Here is a 22961-nt window from a genome sequence, read left to right as displayed (position 1 = left end):
GCAAATATATCTTGAGCATATATCACGTCCAGACACTGTTCTGGGCATGAGGGTGGCATATATCACATAAACAACCAGGGTGGCATGTATCACATCCAGGCACTGTTCTAGGCACTAGGGTGGCATATGCCACGTCCAGGCACGGTTCTGGGCACGAGTGTGGTAGTGGACCAGAGGAGCTCTCACTGTAGCTGGAGAAGACAGACAACAAGCAGATAACCTAAACAACCCACCACGCACGCTCAGGTAGTTCTCAGTGGTCTGAGAGCAGGCAGCAGTGCAGACAGAGAGGGGCAGTGGTTACCATTTCATACAGGGAGGTGACAGAAGGCTTCTCTGATGAGGTGACATGTGAGCAGAAACCTCAAGCAAAAGCAGCAGCCAGCCATGCATAAAGACAGCAACGACGACGACAAAATGAGCAGGGAAAGCAGCTTACCTTAACCTGCTAAATTATTTAAAAACCTACCGTTTGATCTATGAAGATCATCTTCCTTTCCAAACACAGAACAACAACAAAGCAGCTGAGCACACGGGCGTATAAACACATTCCAGTAAACGGGGGTGACTATTCTTCAGATTTGTTGTTTTGATCCAGTGAGTTTAGATAACTGAAATTACTCAACAGTGACTCTACAGCTACTCTGATGGGCTTTTAAAAATTGTATGTATAATACTCTGGTTTCTCTTCAGATTGTATACATCTTTCACCTTTTACTAAAAATTGTACGTATAAATCACTGGGAGGCACACGAACATTACTACCCGGAAGAGCAGTGGTAATCCAACTAGCAGAACGGTTTACATGTTTAAGGACTACACAAAATATAAACACCACTAATTATTTTAATTATACCATCCTAAAAATCTTTTTTTTTTTTTTCAATGTTTATTTATTTTTGGAACAGAGAGAGACAGAGCATGAACGGGGGAGGGGCAGAGAGAGAGGGAGACACAGAATCAGAAACAGGCTCCAGGCTCCGAGCCATCAGCCCAGAGCCCGACGCGGGGCTCGAACTCACGGACCGCGAGATCGTGACCTGGCTGAAGTCGGACGCTTAACCGACTGCGCCACCCAGGCGCCCCTACCATCCTAAAAATCTTAAGGGATGATTCGATGTAAATTCTTTTAGGACACTTCTTCCATTTTTACAATAGAAGGAGCTAATGTCAAAAAATTAGTTAATACTATTTATATTGATGAGGTAATTGAGTACATCAATTTAATCATATCAGGTGATCCCTGCCAATAAGTGGTATTGTTTACTAAATACCTACAAAAGAAATATATATTGATATCATTTACTGAGAGAAATATTCACAGAAATGATTTTTAATGTAAAAAACCTGTCAACTAAGCACTACTGAAAATTTTTTATTTTAATAACGAACAGGTAAAATAAGTTGGCAGGAAGTGACCGTGAGTGTTGAACGTTACATGTAATTAGAATGATGACCCAAGAGCAAATGAGAGTAAGCAGTGAGGTCAATTCTTAACCTAGGTACAGCGGCTTGCTTCGACGAAACCTTTGGCGATTCTAAATATCCTAACAGGGGTTATGATACCCAAAGACACTTTTTTCAGATCTCTTAAAAACGTCCTTGCTGAAACCATATAAACCATGGTGAGACCGTTCCACTTCCTGGCTTTGTCTCAATTCCCCATACTACTGTAGCAGCTCACTGTAACTTACTCCATTACAAACTGGATTCACAGCACAGTTCTACAGACGAATCTTCCAAAAACCTCTAGAAAGCAGTATGACCACTCTATATGCTTTAAGAATTCAGAGGAACTTCTGCTATCTCCAAATGGGCAGGCTTTATCCCAAATTCTTTTCCACTACCCACAATATAAAGGTAAAAAGTGAAGAGAGGCCAAATGAATGATTTAAGCCTACTCAGCACAAAACTCTTGGAAATATTCTCCTCAGAAAAAAATTCTGAGTCACTCCAATTTCCTTCTGCCATAGGAGTCATGGTAGTTATTGGTAAATAGCGCCCTCTCTTCATACCATTCTGCAGACTCTTGGCAAGAGGGCTATGGGGAAGTCAAATTAGAGTCCTCCCCAATACTGCAGGGTATCTTTATGTTAGTTTGTTGAGACCTCCAGAAAATTCCATTGTGAACATGTTTATATGTTCACAGACCTAAACTAAGTGGCTTGAAATAGAGGCCCACAGGAGATGGTATGTCGTGATGAAAAAAATATGGGATTCAGATCTGGGATCGAATCCCATCTCAGCCTCTGGCTACTGTGTGATCCTGGCTAAGCCAGTCTTTTTGAGACTCCATTTCCTTGGATATGAAATAACAGATACTTATTAAAGTAACTGCAAAGGGGCCCCTCGGTGGCTCAGTTGGATATGCACTGACTTTGGTTCAGGTCATGATCTCACAGCTCATGACTTTGAGCCCGACATCAGGTTCTATGCTGACAACTCGGAGCCTGGAGCCTGCTTCGGATTCTGTGTCTCCCTCTCTCTCTGCCCCTCCCCCACTTGCTCTCTCTCTCTCTCTCTCTCTCTCTCTCTCTCAAAAATAAACACGAAAAAAAATTAAAAATAAAGTAACTGCAAAGATGAGAAATAACGCACTTCAAGCACTGAGCACAGGGTCTGGAACATAAGCTCTCGATAAATGCCATTATGAACAATAGTAAGATCCACACAGCAACATCCAGTGTGTTCAAGTTCTAATTCTGAGTATATTTTCATTGACTTCAAGTTCTTATAAAAGGATTAGAGTGAACAGAATTTAATTACAATAGTTTATTTTATTACCATCAAGTTCACAAAAGTGATCCTGTGAATCATCATATCTTGCCCAGTCAATGAAGGCTTCTTTGCTTTGATTACTAGGGAAGGAGGGAACAAGAAAGAAAAAAAAAAATGATTAAATCTGGAGTTGAAAATGTTTACACTGCATCTTGTATAACTGAAAACAGATAACCCGAGGTCACATCTTTAGTTTAGATAGTGTCACAAATTCAATTAGTGGTCACATGAAGGAATGATAGCAAGTTTTATGAAAAACACAGATATTAACTCTCCCGTGAAGGATTTCTATTCACACTAAAGCTATTATTAGCCCTACTGCGATAATTACTTTAACTAGAAAATTTACAAATATATATGAGATTTAGTTGAACACAAAATTTAAGCTAGCCTTTTCACCTAACTTAGAAATTGTGGTATTTTTTTCTAAAGCAGGAATTGAATTTACCTTCATAATTCTTTTAACTTGTTTCTGTTATTTATAGGACAAAAACACCAAAAGCTGCATTTCCAGGATGTCCCTTCCAATGTGATATTCACTGGTAACACCAATATCATTTTTAATCAGGACATATCATTCGTTTTACATACTACCTCACATTTAACAAAATCTATGATCAAGATCTCTACTTGGAGAACTAATAAAGGAACAATCACAGTCTCTCAAATAAACTTGGACCTACATTTACTTTAACTTATGTTCAGACCTTCTCTGTCTTAAACCCAGACTGGCAACATCTATAAGAGAACTATTATTACTCTTCTTTATTCACTACACAATAGGGGGAAAAAAAGATTAAAAAAAAATTATTTGTGTACTAAGTTTAAATCAGGTAGTTCCTAAATGTGTTACTTTCATAGCCAAGAATTTATTTTGTATTTGAAAAACTGCTACATTGGGGCGCCTGGCTGGCGCAGTCGGTTAAGCGTCCGACTTCAGCCAGGTCACGATCTCGCGGTCCGGGAGTTCGAGCCCCGCGTCGGGCTCTGGGCTGATGGCTCAGAGCCTGGAGCCTGTTTCTGATTCTGTGTCTCCCTCTCTCTCTGCCCCTCCCCCGTTCATGCTCTGTCTCTTTCTGTCCCAAAAATAAATAAACGTTGAAAAAAAAAAATTAAAAAAAAAAAAAGAAAAACTGCTACATTACATAACCACTACGAGAAGTATATAAGGCTGACTGACTGGACTACCCCAACTTTATCAATAAATGTTTTCAATTCACTGTGGGATTTTTTTTTCCACTGTGGGAATACTGAGTTAACTTAATAATAAAAGTTAATGGAAATACTCGTATCTTAGTTGACTCAGCTGAAACATATAATTCCATAAAACGAGAATGTCTAAGTTCTAGTTACAGCTAAAATAACTATCGTTAGGTTTTATTAGATACATCTTCCATTGAAAATAGTCAAGAACAAGACCACTGTGACATAAATTCCAATTTTCTTGTTAACAATCTGACGTAGAAAAACAAACTTTTTTCTTTGAGCATACTTATTTGATGACACTTTGTTGTTTCATCCTAAACCCTGCCTGAAAGCCACAGCAACAGAAAAGACAGGCAACACTAACCTAATGCTAACAGAGCTGGCCCAGTTTGCTTTACAAATGAGTTAGAAGGAACCTCATCCAGGGGTACCTGGGTGGCTCAGTCGGTTAAGCATCCAACTTTAGCTCAGGTCATGATCTCATGGTTTGTGGGTTCGAGCCCTGCATCAGGTTCTGTGCTGACAGTCCAGAGCCTGGAGCCTGCTTCAGATTCTGTGTCTTCCTCTCTCTCTGTCCCTCCCCCACTTGTGCTCGCTCTCTCTCTCAAAAATAAATAAAATGTAAAAAAAAAAAAAAAAAAAAAAGAACCTTGCCCAGTTTCTCTAAAAGTCAGTTTGAAGATGGATGCCAAGCTACTTCTATAAGAATTTCCTGGGCTTAAACCAGGGCTTCCTGTCAAGATGGTGCTGTGTGTTAAAGCAGGAGCCTTCAAAGTGGGAAACGCAGGGCAGGAAAGAATGGAATGAAGGCCTTTCCAAAGGTCATGAGAGAATTTTTCAGGGTGGTGGGTAGGACAACTATCTTGATAATGCGGATTTTCATGAGTGCACACTTGTCAAAACATCAAACAGTATATTTCAAGTAGGTGCAATACACTGCATGTCAATTAAACTTCAATAAAGCTGTTTAAAAAATTACAGACCAATTGTTGGAGACGTGGAATGAGGAAATCTCGTATACTACTAGTGGCAATGTATTTTAGTGGTCATTTTGGAAGACCACGTGCCAGTATTACTTAATTCCACTTGTAGGTATATTCTACACAGAAATGCATACCAAAAACACCACCAAATATCCACCAAAATTTTTTTTTTTGTAATGTTGCAAAGTGAAAAACTCCAGCTATCAATGATAGTTGGATGGAAACATTTTGGTGCAGTCTTAACTATGGAATATTATACCAATGACAAGAGAATTAAATGCTACTAACCTTAAGAACATGAATGACTCTCACAGATGTGATGTTTAATAAGCCAGATACAAAAAAAAATACATTCCTTAATAGTTCATTTATATAAACAGGCAAAACCAATCTCTGCTAATATAATTCAAAATCATGGTTAACTCTGGACAGTGGTAATGACTAGGAAAGCCCACGTGGCAATCTTCAGGGTATCGAGTGCATTATTCTGGATAGTTGCTGCAGAGTTGATTTACTCTGTAAAATTAAACTGACCTTTACGTTTAAGATTTATACACTTTATTATATGTGAGTTACACTGGAATTTAAAAGTTTAAAAAATTAGTAACTGCTGTTCAACAAAATATCTGTAAGCAAAATTAAAAGACAAGCCATTGTCTCATGTTATATGAAGAATGCCTACAAATTAATAATGATCTAGAAATGCACACCTACTCCACCTTTACCCTGCCCCCCCCCCCCCCCCCCCCCCGCCCATGGAGAAACAACAGCAAAGAATATGAACAGGGGCTTTACCTTAAAATCTTAGAATGACTTAAGGCCCAATCCTTTGATGACTTCTCTAGTTATATTCTCTCCTGGGTAATCTTATTCAGGTTTATAGTTTCTCAATAGCATATATTTACTGAATGACTCCCACATTTTCCCCTTCCCCTGAAACTGAGACTTGTATATCCAACTGCCTGCTTGACATCTCCAACTGGATGTCTTATAGGCAGCTCAAACTTAACAGGTCCAAGGTTGAACTGTGATTTTCCACCAAACTTGTTCCTCCTGTAGGTATCCCAGTTCAGTAAATGGCAACTCCATTTTTCTAGTTCCAAATCTTGTAGTCATTCACAGTTCCTATCTTTTTTCAAACCTCACATCAAATCCCACAGCAAACCCTGTCCGCTCCATCTTCAAAATCCATCCAGAATCTGATCACTTGTCATCATTTCCACTGCCATGGCCCTAGTCTAAATTAAACCACCATCATATCTTAACTGGATCACTACAATAATCACATAACAAGGCTTCCACAGTGGAACACCTGCCTCCCTCAACACCTTCTCTCAAAATCCTCCAGTGACTTTTCATTCCACTTAGCCTCAAAGCAGTATTCGTAGTCGTCTTCAAGGCTCTACAAGATCTCCACCCCACCCCAGTCCTACGTCCACCCCTAGGATCTTGTGACCACTGTATTCCAGCGACACTGGACTTTCTGTGGTTCCTCAAATAATCTAGGCGTGCTTCTGCCACAGGTTCTTTTTACTAACAATTACACGTGCTTGGAACACTCATGCCCCAGGCAGCCATAACAGGACTTATGTCTTCATGGGCATTTTGTTCAAATGTCCCATTATCACTGTGGCCTTCTCTCACCGACCCATTGGAAACAGTGCAACTCGCTCCCCTCCCCACCCTGCCACCCTTAGCTCTCTATCGTTCTTCTCAGTTTTCTTTTTCTCCCAAGCACTCATCATCATTTTACTTACTTCTGATACATTTTACTCAGTTACTGCATATCTCCAACTAGGATTAAGCTTCCTGAGAAAAAGAATTTGCCATGTACAGTGCTAAATGCCTAATATTCTAGAACACTGGCATATTGCAGGCATTCATTTACTGAATGAATAAAAAACATAAATGTTCAATACACAGATCAAAAAAATGCTCAAACTCACTAGTAACAACATATAAACAAAAATGAGGTACTACTTTACAGTCAAACATTATCCATTTTTGGCAAGGATGTGAAGAACAAAACAAGTTCTCAGTCCCGGAGGCAGTATGTAACCACACGAGTATTCTGGAAAGCCATCAGGCAGTAACACGAATAGGCGCACCTGGGCAACAGGAAGATGCAGCAGTTTTTCTCGCGTAGGACAAATTTCCTAGCGTACACCCAAAAAAATTTCTCAAGGATGCTCAAGGTGGCATAACTTATAGAAGTAAAAATTTGAACAATTCAAGTGTTTATCAATATGGGAACAGAGAAGTAAAATATATATTCATAAGGTAAAAACCACTCCTCAGTTAAAAAAATGAGACAGATCTAGAAAAGCAAAATGTACAGTATAAAAATAAAGTTGAAGTCTGTTAAGTACAGTATTATTTTATATAAGGGAAAAGTAAAATCATACACGAAATAAAGATGATACATATGATAAAAAGAAAAACATAGTGGGTATACAGCAAATTCATGAGAGTAGCTCCTCCTAAGGAAAAAGGAAAGAAAGCAGGATTGGGGAATAGGCCAGAGAGGACATGGTAGCAAAAGTTAACAACTATTCATCTGGAGTGAAGGACACGGGAGTATTTATTATATTATCTTCTCTAGTTTTCTATAGAATCGTTCTTCAATAGATAATAAAACTGCTAACTTTATTAAGTCTTTAACAGTTATAGTACATAGATGCCAACCTAAACAAAAAGGGAAATTCAAAAGAAGTTCAATGATACTCCATTCCCCAGATTCAACTATAGATACAATCATTTCATAGCGCATAATCTGAGACCACTCACAATTACACTGGCCTTCCCAAGCAGGTTTTTATTACAATAAGGAAAAGTCAATAGGAAAAAGAATCTACGAAACTTAACAGTTATGGTAATAACTTTTCCCATTCAAAATGTAACCTACAGATTGAATTACTATTTATAAAACACTTAGAGGTTCAAGTTCCTTTTCCTATAATAACCAGGAAAAATAGACCCATAAGCCCTGCTAGTTGAGCAACCTTCTAAATTTTTACTTTTTGATAAAGTCACCATTGATCATACATTCCAGAAATTTAAGAACAAATCAGCTAACAGGAGGAAGCAAAGCAATCGTGGAATGTAAGATAAAAATAACTTCTTCCTTTTAAGAATTACTTGAAGCAAAATCACAAACAGAAAATTTCTGATATAAATATACTAAACAAGAGAATATTTTTCAACACTCCTAAAATAAACTTGCCTTAATGTGCTGTTAATTGCTCCCAGTTTATTAGCTTGTTCACAATCTTCTAATTCTTTGGTGCTGTTTGCCACTTTTGAGTACTGAAAGGAAGTTCATAGGAAGTTTAGTAATAATCTCAAGTACGACTGGCAATCTGACAGCGATGACATAGATACATCAAAATCTCTCACATATGTAAGAAATACAAATCAAAATGCATCACAAATTTCCACCAACTAAGCCAAGACATTAAAAACAATTAGTACTGGTATGTTGGTGATGACCTAAACTGAGAAAACCGTCCTGGGAAAGTAATTGGACAATATTTATCTGGAGCTGCAAAAATGCATAACATCCTTGAACCAGCAGTCTTAAAACTGAAACCATATCCAGAGCAACATTTAAAAACAAAACTAAAAACAAGGTACAACCACTTTAGAAAGGTATTAGGTACTATCTCATGTTGGGACAGCATAACGGATGCCCCAGCAACCTTACTTCTAAATACAGACCTAGGAAAACTCTTACATATGTACAATGAGACAAAGGACAGAAATGCTAGTGCCTCACTGTATGTAATAGCAAAAAAGTCAACACAAGTGAAATGTCCATCAACAGAGGAGGAGCTAATCAATGACATAATCATACCATTGAATACTATGCAACTATTGGAGCGCCTGGGTGGCTCAGTCGGTCGAGCGTCCGACTTGAGCTCAGGTCATGATCTCACCGTCTGTGAGTTTGAGCCCCGTGTCGGGCTCTGTGCTGACAGCTCAGAGCCTAGAGCCTGCTTCAGATTCTGTGTCTCCCTCTCTCTCTGCCCCTCCCCTGCTCATGCTCTGTCTCTGTCTCAAAAAAAAAAAAAAAAAAATCGAAAAAAAAATAGAATACTACCTATAAAAATTAACAAAGCTACATCAGAGACAAAAGCATAATGTGGAGTAAAGGTAACTGAAAAAATGTTTTTAACCTGAAGAAATAAAAAAGCATAATCTTAATGTTTAAACTTCATATTAAAAGATCTATATGTTGGGCGCCTGGGTGGCTCAGTCGGTTAAGCGTCCGACTTCAGCTCAGGTCATGATCTCACGGTTTGTGAGTTTGAGCCCCGCGTCGGGCTCTGTGCTGACAGCTCAGAGCCTGAAGCCTGCTTTGGATTCTGTGTCTCCTCCTCTCTCTGCTCCTCCCATGCTCATGCTCTGTCTCTCTCCCTCAATAATAAACAAATGTTTAAGAAAATAATAAAAAATAAAAAGATCTATATGTCACTTGTGGCTACATGTGCATTAGAAGTAGAAAAGTTAAGTAACACAGAAGGACACACGTAAGTTTCAGAAAAGTGGCTATCTCTGGGGACGGAGGAAACAGAATGGGATTGGGAAGGAGTCCAGAAGAGGTTTCAAATGTCTCTAACACTGTGTATTTAGTTCAGAGCTGAAACAAAAATAAATTAAAGAGAGTGAACACAAACAAAAGACCACACAGGGGAGAAAATGCAAAAAGAAAATGTAGAGAGGGAACAGGGAGAGAGAGGGTATGATGATCTTTACTATATACACATAATAGTGAAAAACTAGAAGTAAACTGTTAACATAAAAACATGCACGGCTAAGTAAATTATGGCATGCTTCTAAAAGGGCAAGGGTAAGGGCGCCTGGGTGGCTCCATCAGTTAAGGGTCTGACTTCAGCTCAGGTCATGACCTCACAGTTTGGAGTTCGAGCCTTGCATCAGGCTCTGTGCTGATAGCTCAGAGCCTGGACTCTGCTTCGGATTCTGTGTCTCCCTCTCTCTCTCTGACCCTCCCCTACTCACACTCTGTCTCTCTCTCTCTCGAGAATAAACATTAAAAAAAATTTTTTTTTAATTTAAAAGGGAAAGGGTAAAAAAAAGGGGGGAGGGTAATCTTTAATAAAGGAGTATTCTAATGCCGTTGAAAAGTACTATGCTCCTAATACCTTAATAGCTGTTTATACAATATAATCCTGAATATGACAGGTTGACTAGTTGAAACCGAAAACTAAAAATACATGCATGATAAAACACCTGTTGAGTAGGCCATCTGACACTGTAGTTACATTACACTACTGTAGTTCTTCTAGAGGTTCCAAAAACAGAATTGAAATATCTTAAAAAAAAAAAAAAAAAGTATATAATTTAACTGTAAAAAAAAATACACAAGCTCTCTGTTGCTGAAAGAATTGGAAATATGGGATTCTGGGGCAAAAGGTGCCCACTCTCAACTGACCACAGTACAGTTCTCCTTCCGTAACTACTGTCAAGCAGTAAATGGTAAATTTCGTAACATAAAGCAGAAATACTCAAGGAAAAGGGACTCACCTTATTAGAACTCCCGGCTTTAATTCCGACTGGAATTTTACTCTTAAAAGAACAACAACAGCAATTTAAAAAATGACCATCGCTTTTTTTTTTTTTTGAGATTTCTTCACAAATAATGACATTGCTCAAATAAAGGGTATTTTATTTTATTCCATGATGAGAAAATATACATTCATTCAAAATCTGTTTTCATATTACCTCTTTAAGATAAATCGTAAAGAGGTATACCAATTTACAAACTTGTAAATCATAGTATAGCAAACCAAATGACATATACAAAATAAGAGTGTCAAAATTAGCTATAATTTAAATTCTCAATGAAGTATCTAATAGTTTACATAATTTTTAGGTTAAAAAACCCTGACAAAAATCACTTTTCCATAAACTTTCTTACAACAGAAACAGAAGCTTTAAAAATTTTCAGTTATTTGAAATATCTTAGGCTCAATCTTAAATTCTGCTCTAAATTGACATTTATAGTGAAGGCAGTTTGGGATTAATACTAAAAGAGTCAGTTCTTTGGTCCACAGGATTAACCTAGGGCTTATCAATCTAGGTAACCAGGGTTTACTAACACAAGATCTGCATGTGGATCCAATTTGACTCACTTTCCTACAAAGCCAGTAATTAGTCTTAGGCTTTAATAAATAAATCTAGAAATCATTACAGCTGGTTTATCAAACACAGTTTTAAAACAAAAAACCATACTGAAAAAGAAAATCACAGGTTGGTAACTCTGATCAATTCAGGGGACTGATTGATTTTCAACATCTGGATCTACGGTATAGAAAATTACCTCTTAAAATTTTTTTATGTATCATGATAAATTTTAACACAGGCAAACTTAACCAAATATTCAGAATAAATATCTTCCTGTCAGGTGGAAGAATGTATATAATAGTAATGATGATAAGAGATATTTCCCTTATCAATAAAAAGATTAATCAATTAAAATGTTCCGTGCTGCCAGTATTTTATCATTTCAGTGCTTCCTAGGACATCTAACAGAAGGCAAAAGAGAGAAGACTATAAAACTCAAGTCAAACCTAACAGCCACAGACCCTGAATTTAAAATACGGAATAAATATTAACCAAAAGTGACTGCTGGCTACAGTGTGTCCTCTAACTAGTGGAGTATAACGTGCTAAAATCAAAATCTTCAGCAGCTTTTTTAAAGGTTTGATGCTAAATGCAGTAACTTGACTTAAGCAAATCTTAATAACAAGGCTTTTAGAAATATTGGGGTAGGCATCACAGATCACTGTCACGGATAATATATAACAATCACAAAAGAGAATTATTAGAAGTAATGATAAATGTAAAACTAATGACTAAAATCAAGCATGAAAGAAATCTGGCTGGGATTGAGGCTGGAAAGATGGTGGAGGACGACAACCCTGGTCTCACCTCGTCCCAGGGATACAACTAGGTAACACTCACCTCAGCACAAATAACCCAGAAAACAACCCAAAGACTGGCAGAACAAACTCCACAACTAAGGAAGAGAAGAGGGCGCATCTCACTCTTCTCTGAGCGGGAGGGGGGGGGGGCACGGAGAGGGGGAGAAATAGATGATCACACCAGGGAGCCTGCACAGGGAAGACCAATCCCAGTTAACATTGGGCTCTGAAAGCCAGGGGGTCCAAATTACAAGAGTTCCTACAACCAGCAGGACTTGAAGCCTGGAATTTTAAGAATCAGCAGCTCTGGTGTGGGAGAGCCTGAAGGGCATTAGGAAGCAGAGTTCCTGCCCTTAAAATGATAGCATGACAAACGGCCCAGGTAGATACAGCCTAGAAGCAGCAGTTTGAAAAATGCCGAGGGCACATGGGACTGAGATTTATTTACTAATCACAGAGCAAGTCCAGAGAGGCAGGGATCACTGGGAGACCCTTCCAGGTACAAAGGAAGAGGCAGGTGTTATTTCCCTCCTTCCCCCGCAACCCCCTTCCACAATCCCCACTCCCTGCCCCCAGCAGAAACACACAGGCACCGGCAGGAACCAGTGCTGCACAACACTCCCTACCTAAATTGCTCACAGCAAGCCCCACCCATCCACACCTGGCCGATCTGCCCTTTTCAACAGATTTTCCTCAGTCCTGGCTGCGAATCACCTCCCCCACAAGACCAATGTAAACATCACATCAGCAACACAGCTTCTCCTGACCCATGGGTTTTTGCAGGGCATAGGTCCCAGCAGCGTGGGCTCTGCAGAAGCTCATGGCAGATCCTGTTACAACTGGTGCCCCACCCACACACCCTCCATTCCCCCAGTGCAGTCAACAGGTTTCATCTCACAAACAGAGCAGCACACACCTTGTGAAAATGTGCAGCACAGGTCTGGGACCGAATACGGCCCACAATGGGCTAAGAGAGCCTCTGCAGACGACCGGACTAAAGGAAAAAAGCGGCCAAGGCACAGGAGCAGGGCATTTGCAACACACATAGGAGACATTCCCTGAAGTATAAGGTCGTGGAGAACAGGAGACGTTGCACTGCAGGGCACTATAGGACCTCCTCTCATAAAGCCATTACTGTCAAGAGGAGGAGATGTAGTGGACTTTCCCCAACAGACAGAAACAGATCCACAGAATTAGACAAAACGAGGAGACAAAGGAACGTGTCCCAAATGAAAGAACAAGACAAAAGCACAGCAAGAGACCAAAGAGAAAAGAATAGAATATGACTGATAGAAAATTTAAAATAATGAGCATAAACATATTCACAGGATGTGAGAAAAGAGCGGAAAACATCAGTGAGACCCTTAACACAGAGATAAAAAAGAATAAATCAGAGATGAACACAATAAATGAAATTAAAAACACACTAACTGGAATAAATAGCAGGCTAGATGAAACAGATGAATGCATTAATGACCCAGAAGCCACAATTATGGAAAGTAATCAAGCTCAGTAGGTGTGAGAAAAAAAATTACACAGAATGAGAACAGACAGACTTCGGGAACTCAGGGACTCCATCAAGCATAATAACATTCACATTACAGGGATCCCATAAGAAGTAGAAAAAGAGGGCAAAAATTTTATCTGAAGAAATAATAGCTAAAAACTTCCTGAATGTGGGGAAGAAAACAGATATGAAGATCCAGGAGGCATATAGATCCCCCAACAAAATCAACCCAAGGATGTCCACACCGAGACACAGAGTACTTAAAGTGACAAAAAGTAGTGATGAAGAAAAAAATTAAAAGCACCAAGAGAAAAGAAGACAAGTTACATACAAGGGGAAACCCTATAAAGATATCAGCTGATTTTTCAGCAGAAAATGTGCAGGCCAGAAGGGAATGGCATGATACATTCAAAGTGCTAAGAAGAAAAACTGTGCAGCCAAGAATACTCTATCCAGCAAGGCTCTCATTCAGTATACAAGAAAATACAAAGAGTTTCTCAAACAAAAACTAAAGGAGTTTATGACCACTCCACTAGCCATACAAGAAATGTTAAAGGGGACTCTTTGAGTGGCAAGGAAGACTATAAGACTTATTATAAAAAGTAGGAAACACAAAAGCAGTAAAAATAAATATATATGTAAATATCAGTCAAGAGATTCACAAAATAAAAATGACGCCATATACCTAAAATGTCAGGCAGAAAGGAAGAAAGAATAGGTTCAAACTTAAACGACCATCAACTTAACATAGACTGCTATGCAGAAGATGTTATGTACAAACCTAATGGTAACCACAAATCAAAAACCAGCAATAGATATGCAAAGAATAAAGACAAGGGAATCCAAGTATATCACTAAAGAAAGCCAAAACACTATGAAAGAGAGCAAGAGAAGGAGTAGAGAAAAACTACAAAACAATCACAAAGCTAGTAACAACTTGGTAATAAATATGTATCAATAACTACTTTGAAGGTAAATGGACTAGATGCTCTCATCCAAAGACATCGGGTGACAGTGTGGGTAAAAAAAAATAAGACTCATCTAATATGCTACCTACAAGACACTCATTTCAGACCTAAAAGCACCTGCAGATTGAAAGTGAGGTGATGAAGAAACAGGTATCATGCAAATGGATGTCAAAGAAAGCCAAAGTAGCAATACTTATACTGGACAAAATAGATTTTAAAACAAGACTGTAACAAGGGACAAAGAACAACACTATATAATAACGAAGGGGAGAATCCAACAAGAAGATACAACAACCGTAAATATTTAGGCACCCAACTTCAGAGTGCCCAAATACACAAAACAGTTAATAACAAACATAAAAAACTGATCAATAGAAATACAATAATAGGGGACTATAACACCCCATTTACATCAATGGAAAGATCACCCAACCAGAAAATCAACAAGGGAAGAGTGTCTCTGAATGACACACCAGATCAGATAGATTTAACATATTTTCAGAACATTCCAACCTAAAACAGCAGATACATATTCTTTGCAAGTGCACACAGAACATTTTCCAGAATAGATCACTTATTAGGCCATAAAACAAGCCTCAACAAATTCAAGATCAAGTCATATCATGCATCTTTTCTGACCACAATGCTATGAAACTGGAAGTCAACCACAAACAAAAATCTGGAAAGAGCATCAATGCATGAAGATTAACTAACATGCTACCAAACAATGAATGGGTCAACTAAGAAATTGAAGAAGAAATCAAAAATTTCACGGGTACAAATGAAAATGAAAATTTAACAGTCCAAAATCTTTGGGGTGCAGCAAAAGCAGTTCTAAGAGGGATGTTTAGGGCAATATAGGCCTACTCCAAGAAGCAAGAAAAATCTCCTTACACATAAAGGAGCTACAAAAAGAATAACAAAACTTAAAACCAGCAAAAGGAAGGAAATAATAAAGATTAGAGCACAAATGGTACAGAAAATTAAAAAAAAATAGAACAGATCTATGAAACCAGTTCTTTGTAAAGATCAACAAAATTGATAATCCTCTAGCCAGACTGATAGAGAGAGGTGGGGAAGGGGGAGAGAGGATCCAAACAAAATCACAGATGAAAGAGAAATAACTGACACCACAGAAATACAAGCAACTGTAGGAGAATATTATGAAAAAGTATATGCCCACAAATTGGACAACCTAGAAGAAATGGATAAATTCCTAGAAACATGTAGCATACCAAAACTGAAGCAGCAATAGAAAATTTGAACAGACTGATTACCGATAAGGAATTTCAGTGATCAAAAAACTCCCAACAAACAAAAATCCAGGACCAGACAGCTTCACAGGCAAATTCTACCAAACATTCCAAGAAGAGTTACTACCTATTCTTCTCAAACTACTCCAAAAAAATAGAAGAGGAAGGAAAACTTCCAAATTCATTCTATGAGGGCGGCATTACCCTGTATCAAAACCAGATAAAGACACCACTAAAAAAGACAACTACAGGCCAGTATCTCTGATGAACTTGGATGCAAAAATCCTCAACAAAATACTAGCAAACCAAATCCAACAACCGATTAAAAAAAATCGTTCACAGGGGCGCCTGGGTGGCGCAGTCGGTTAAGCGTCCGACTTCAGCCAGGTCACGATCTCGCGGTCCGGGAGTTTGAGCCCCGCGTCAGGCTCTGGGCTGATGGCTCAGAGCCTGGAGCCTGTTTCTGATTCTGTGTCTCCCTCTCTCTCTGCTCCTCCCCCGTTCATGCTCTGTCTCTCTCTCTGTCCCAAAAATAAATAAACGTTGGAAAAAAAAAAATCGTTCACCACAATCAAGTGTAATTTATTCCTGGGATGCAAGGGTGGCTCAATATTTGCAAATCAATCAATGTGATACACCACATCAATGAGAGAAAGGACAAGAACCATACCATCATTTCAACAGATGAACAAAAAGCATTCAACAAAGTACAACATCCATTCGTGAAAATCCTCAACAAAGTAGGTTTAGAGGGAACATACCTCAACATAATACAGGCTTTATGTGGAAAACCCACGGCTAACATTATACTCAATAGGGAAAAATGGAGAGTTTTTTTCCCCCCAAGGTCAGGAACAGGACCAAAATATCTATTCACACGATTTTTATTCAACATAGTAATGGAAGTCCTAGCCACAGTAATCAGACAACAAAAAGGAATAAAGGGTACTCAAATTGGTAAGGAAGAAGTCAAACGTTCACTATCAGCAGATGACATGACACTATATACAGAAACTGTAAAGACTCCACCAAAAAACTACTAGACCTGAAAAATGAATTCACTAAAGTTTCAGAACATAAAGTCAATGTACAAAAATCTGTTGCATTTGTATACACTAATAAGGAAACAACAGAAAGAGAAACTGTGAAAACAATACCATTTACAACTGCACCAAAAATAATAGCTAGGAATAAACTTAAGCAAAGAGGTGAAGGACCCATATTCTGAAAACTATAAAACACTGATGAAAGAAACTGAAGATGACACAAAGAAGTGGAAAGACATTCCACGTTCATGGATTGGAAGAACAAATATTGTTAAAATGTTAAAAGCAACCTACATATTTAATGCAATTCCTATCAAAATACTAATAGCATTTTTCATAGAACTAGAAAAAATAATCCTAAAATTTGCATGGAACCACAAAAGCCCCAGAACAGCCAAGCACTCTTGAAAAAGAAAATCAAAACTGGAGCTACTCCAGATTTCAAGTTACATTACAAATCTATAGTAATCAAAACAATATGGTACTTATACAAAAACAGACACACAGATCAATAGAACAGAATAAAAAGCACAAAAATAAACCCACGATGTTATTGTCAATTACTCTTTGACAAAGGAGCCAAGAAGATGCAATGGGGAAGAGACAGCCTCTTCCACAACGGTATTGGAAAAACTGCACAGCTACATGCAAAAGAAGGAAACTGGGCCACTTAACACTGTGCACAAAAACTCAAAATGGATTAAGGACCTAAGTGTGAGACCTGAAACCATAAAAATCCTAGAAGAGCACAGGTAGTACTTTTTCTGACATTGGCCATAACAGTATCTTTCTAGATATGTCTCCTGAGGCAAGTGAAACAAAAGCAAAAATAAGCTATTAGGGGGAACATAAAAATAAAAAGCTTCTGCACAGCAAAGGAAACAACCAACAAAACTAAAAGACAAACTACTGATTGGGAGAAGACATTTCCAAGTGACATACCCGATAAAAGGTTACCAAATTATATAAAGAACTTATACAACCCAACACCAAAAAAAACCCCAAATAATTCCAGACATTTCTCCAAAGAAGACATCCAGATGGCCAACAAACACATGAAAAGATGTTCAGCATCACTCATTATCAGGCAAAGGCAAGTCAAAACCACAAAGAGATATTACCTCACACCTTTTAGAATGGTTAAACTCAAAAACTCAAGTAACAGGTGTTGGCGAGGATGTGGAAAAAAAAGAACCCTTGTGCACTATTGGTGGGAATGCAAACTGGTGCAGCCACTGTTGGGAGACAGCATGCAGGTTCCTTGAAAAATCAAAAATAGAACTACCCTACAATCCTGCAATTGCACCAGGAGGTATTTATGCAAAGATTATAAAAACACTAATTTAAAGGGATATATGCACCCCTAGGTTATTCCAGCATTATTTACAATAAACAAACTACGGAAGCAGCCCAAGTGTCCATCAGTAGATGACTGGAAAAAGATGTAGCATATACATACAAAGGAATATTATTCAGCCATAAAAAGAATGAAATCTTGCCACTTGGCAACAACCTGGATGGATCTGGAGAGTATAATGCTAAAGGAAATAAGCCAGTCAGAGAAAGACAATTACCATATGACTTCACTCATGTGTGGAATTTACGAAAGCAAAACAAAAACACAAAAAAACAAAAAAGAGAGAGACAAACCAAAAAACAAACTCTTAACTATAGAGAACAAACTGATGGTTACCAGAAGGGAGGTGGGGGGGGAGGGGCTGAAATAGACAAAGCAGATTAAGAGTACACTATCTTTTTTTTTTTTAATTTTTTTTTCAACGTTTATTTATTTTTGGGACAGAGAGAGACAGAGCATGAATGGGGGAGGAGCAGAGAGAGAGGGAGACACAGAATCGGAAACAGGCTCCAGGCTCTGAGCCATCAGCCCAGAGCCTGACGCGGGGCTCGAACCCACGGACCACGAGATCGTGACCTGGCTGAAGTCGGACGCTTAACCGACTGCGCCACCCAGGCGCCCCAAGAGTACACGATCTTGATGAGCACTAAGTAATGTATGGAACTGTTGAATCACTATTTTGTATACCTGAAATGAACACAACACTATGTTTTTACACTCTGTTTTTTAGCTATATAGCACATTATTAAGTCAGCTGCAAGGTCTACAGATTAGACATCAGTATTATAATTAATGTTAATTTCCTGATTTTGTTAATTATGTTGTGGTTAGGTAAGAGAATAATCTTGTTTTTAAGGAAATACACACTCAAGTATTTAGGGGTAAAAGATCACCATGTTGGTAACTTAGACCCAAATGCTTCAGAAAATATTAACATATGTGTATAGTGAGAATAATGAAGCAAACATGATGAACATTTAGGGAATCTGAATAAAAAGTATATGAGGACTGCTATTATTATTCTTGCAATTTTTCCGTAGGTCTGAAATTATTTCAAACTAAAAAGTTAAAACATTTTATTCTTAAAGGACAAATTAGAATTTTTAAAAATTGTCCCTTTAGGAAGGACGTTGCTTCAGATAAGGCTCCCCCTCCCCCCCCCCATTTTTAAGGGTAACAAACTAGACTGATTAGGTAAAAAAAGAAAAAAGTGAATGAAAACATAGCTCATAACTAATTACTGTTTAAGAATTAATTGTATCAACTGATGAATGGATAAAGAAATTGTGGTTTATATACACAATGGAGTACTACGTGGCAATGAGAAAGAATGAAATATGGCCCTTTGTAGCAACGTGGAAGGAACTGGAGAGTGTTATGCTAAGTGAAATAAGCCATACAGAGAAAGACAGATACCATATGGTTTCACTCTTATGTGGATCCTGAGAAACTTAACAGGAACCCATGGGGGGAGTGGAAGGAAAAAAAAAAAAAGAGAGAGAGATCGAGGTTAGAGTGGGAGAGAGCCAAAGCATAAGAGAGTCTTAAAAAATAAGAACAAACTGAGGGCTGATGGGGGGGTGGGGGGGAGGGAAGGGTAGGTGATGGGCATTGAAGAGGGCATCTTTTGGGATGAGCACTGGGTGTTGTATAGAAACCAATTTGACAATAAATTTCATATATTCAAAAAAAAAAAAAAAAGAATTGTGCTAGATGCCAAAAAATGAAGTCTAAAATATAAGTATAGCTATTTTTTTTTTTTAATATAACAAGACCAAGTGCAAACCTGATACCAAGCCTGAGATTCTCCCACTTTACCCACGGTAATTCCCACTCTAAATGTAAAATTGAAGGTCCAGTAGCATTACTTTTCTTTTCATTTGAGAGGGAGGGAGGGAGGGAGAGGGAGGGAGGGAGAGAGGGAGAGAGGGAGAGAGGGAGGGAGGGAGGGAGAGAGAGAGAGAGAGAGAGAGAAAGTACAAGACAAGGAAAGGGGCAGAGGGAGGAGAGAGATGGAGAGAGAATCTTAAGTAGGCTCCACGCTCAGCACAGAGCCCAACACGTGGCTAGATCCCATGACCCTGGGATCATGACCTGAGCTGAAATCAAGAGTTGGACGCTCAGCCAACTGAGCCACCCAGGCGCCCCTGGTAGCATTACTTTTCTTATGAAACAAGATGCACATCCAATAAAGCATGAAATAAGCGTTAGACATTGTAGATCCAATCCTAGAACAGGCCCCTGATTTTCCATCTGTTTTAGAATACTATACTTCCATATCCAATCATCAATACCACTGGATACAAGTGTCTTCAAACCCATTTTGGTAATGAGTATAAAATCTTTAATAATCTCAGTAAAAAGGAGAGAGCTAGGGGCACCTGGGTGGCTCAGTCAATTAAGCATCCAACTCTTGATTTCAGCTCAGGTCATGATCCCAGGGTTGTGAGATTAAGCCCCACGATGGACTCCGTGCTGAGTGTGGAGCCTGCCCAGGATTCTCTCTCTCTCCCCCTCCCTCTGTCCCTCCCCTGCACTCTCTCTCAAAATAAATAAATAAAATAAAAATACTTAAAAAGGAGAGATCTAACAGTTTATGAATTTGATGACAGGTCTAAATCCATCAATAAAATATAAAGTTCATGTTTGTCTAAAAGCCCAAGAGGAAGCAATGTTTTCCCTATTCATATTTTTTAAATTTATCTTACCTCTGGACAGGGCTCCACATGGCAGTCTTTTATTGAACAATGGCCATCTTCTGCCCAGAAAGGACATGGTCGCTTCAGATTAACCTTGAGAGAGAGATTGGATTAACATTAGGATAGAAGTGTCACAGTCCGCATGCTAAGTGTCACTGTGTGGGCGCCAATGACATGCTGGTGAGTTAGAAGAAAAAGCTTCCTCTCCCGTGTCATCTATAGAGTTCAGAATCTTAAATGACTGCAGGTTTTCAGACACCCGGGTGTAATATTAACGTAAAAAATAACTGTTATTAGTCCTCTGACACTTCCCAAAAGGAATAAAGTCCAAGCACACTGCTCACCTGCAGACCCTGGAAAGCATTTTCACAACTGTCGGCACCATGCCGTTACCTTACCTGTGAGGATTCGCTCATGCACCCAGCCACCTAAACGTGCACCGAGCACCCACTATCTGTCTGGCACCATGGAGGTTCTGGGGCAAAAAGAGACACAAAAAGCACTTTCCCCCTGGAACTGATAATCTACTGGAGGGAATTAATGTTTAATTACAAACAAAAATCCAGAGTTTCACAATGGAACATAATGGGGCTGGTGGATGGCAGCCTCTGAGGAGGTAGTATCTCAGGATGGATCAAAGTTGGAGAAATTGTGCATTTGGATAAGGTGATAGAGCTTGAACAGTTGTGGGAACTGGAAAACAAAACAAAACAAAACAGTTTAACCAACTTTTAGTGGGAGAATGAGTGCAGACATAGGAAAGGGATGGACCATTTTTTCAAATTAAAAAAATTTTTTTTTTTTTTTACGTTTATTTATTTTTGAGACAGAGAGAGATAATGCATGGGCACGGGAGGGGTGGAGAAAGAGAGAAAGAGACAGGATCGGAAACAGGCTCCAGGCTCTGAGCCGTCAGCACAGAGCCCGATGTGGGGCTCGAACTCATGGACTGCGAGATCATGACCTGAGCCGAAGTCGGACGCTCAACCGACTGAGACACCCAGGCGCCCCAGGGACGGACCATTTTAACCATGTTGTTAAAAACTCTGGATTTTCTTATCTTGAACTTAACAGAAAGTGATTCAACAGGACTGCCAGATGGATTGCCTGAACCAAAAATCAAAGTTTTATTCTTGTTTCTTCCCTCTGCTACCTCCATGCACAATTCATTATCCACTTCTTCCCACCACCTCCACTGCTTTTTTTTTATTTATTTATTTTGAGAGAGACAGAGGGAGGGAGGGAGGGGAATCCCAGGACTACCCCATGTTCCCTGCTTCCACTATACAGCAGCCACAGTGATCCCTCTGAAACGTAATTCAGACGGTACCAATCAATCCCTGCTCAACACCTTCCTGTGGCTTCCCGGGACCTTCAGAAGGAATCCCAGCTCTGTAGCAAGCGCCACTAGGCCCTCTCTCACCTGGTCTCCTGTGCACCTCCAGCCACGCTGGCCCTCCTGCCTGGAACATACCCCCTCCGGCCTGGAACATACCCAGCTCCTGGTCTCCAGGCCTCTACAGTGGCTCCTCTTTGCCTGGCCTGTTGCTCCTCCAGGTCTCACGGCCTGCTCCCCTCACCTCGGCCGGGGCTCTCTCAGATACCACCTCGGCAAAGAGTTTCCCTGACCAGACTCTCTAAAGTAGCATTCAGTATGCACCCTACACCCTGTTTTTATTCTTTTATAGCACTCACCACTACCTATTTCTGATTTACTTATTGCCTGCATCTCCCATTGTAAGGACTGAGATTTCACCTTCTTCATTATTCTATCCCCAGTGCCTGGGATACTTAATAGCTCAATCAATAGCCGTTAAATGAAGTGAATAACACCTACGTCACGGAGGAAGAGGCAAAAACACGTGGAACTGGTGACACAAGGAGAGTGCGGTCGGCTCTGACCGTGGAGTTAATCAGGGGAGGCCTCCCTTCAGTTACATGTAAAATGGGGAGAAATCGGATACAGGTTTCCTAGAGAAAGAGATTTCCAGGCAGAGGGTTCGGGATGTCCAAAGACAACCTCTTTTGGGAACTGCAGGTTCCTCGAACTCCTGGCTTATGCGTCCAATGCCTCTTGGATCTCTCCACAGGACATTCTTCTTGCCATCTCAGAAAACAGCAACCCCATTACTCTAGATCCTCGGGCCAAAATCCCAGCATCACTCTTGACTCCTTACTTTCTCACTCCACATCCAATACTTCTAAAAATTGGGTTAGTTC

At 39.4% G+C, this 22961-nt stretch overlaps 1 protein-coding gene across 3 annotated transcripts in view; it reads right to left on the bottom strand.

The window, feature by feature from the left end:
* Positions 1-22961, bottom strand: part of ERO1B (endoplasmic reticulum oxidoreductase 1 beta) — a 63484-nt gene that overhangs the window by 26696 nt on the left and 13827 nt on the right. Inside the window, exons 3-6 of one of the 3 annotated variants that reach the window (XM_043596245.1) lie at positions 20751-20834; positions 10512-10553; positions 8191-8273; positions 2785-2858 (exon numbers count right to left, since the gene is read on the bottom strand). In XM_043596245.1, coding sequence (XP_043452180.1) covers positions 2785-2858; positions 8191-8273; positions 10512-10553; positions 20751-20834 — 283 coding nt within the window. The remainder of the gene's footprint in view (positions 1-2784; positions 2859-8190; positions 8274-10511; positions 10554-20750; positions 20835-22961) is intronic. The other 2 variants (XM_043596246.1, XM_043596247.1) reach the window with 2 other exon arrangements.

The sequence above is a fragment of the Prionailurus bengalensis genome, chromosome D2 (genome assembly GCF_016509475.1).
Source record: "Prionailurus bengalensis isolate Pbe53 chromosome D2, Fcat_Pben_1.1_paternal_pri, whole genome shotgun sequence".
Lineage (NCBI taxonomy): Eukaryota > Metazoa > Chordata > Mammalia > Carnivora > Felidae > Prionailurus > Prionailurus bengalensis.
Note: the sequence above shows the minus strand (reverse complement) of the source record. Positions and strands in the feature narration are given on the sequence as shown.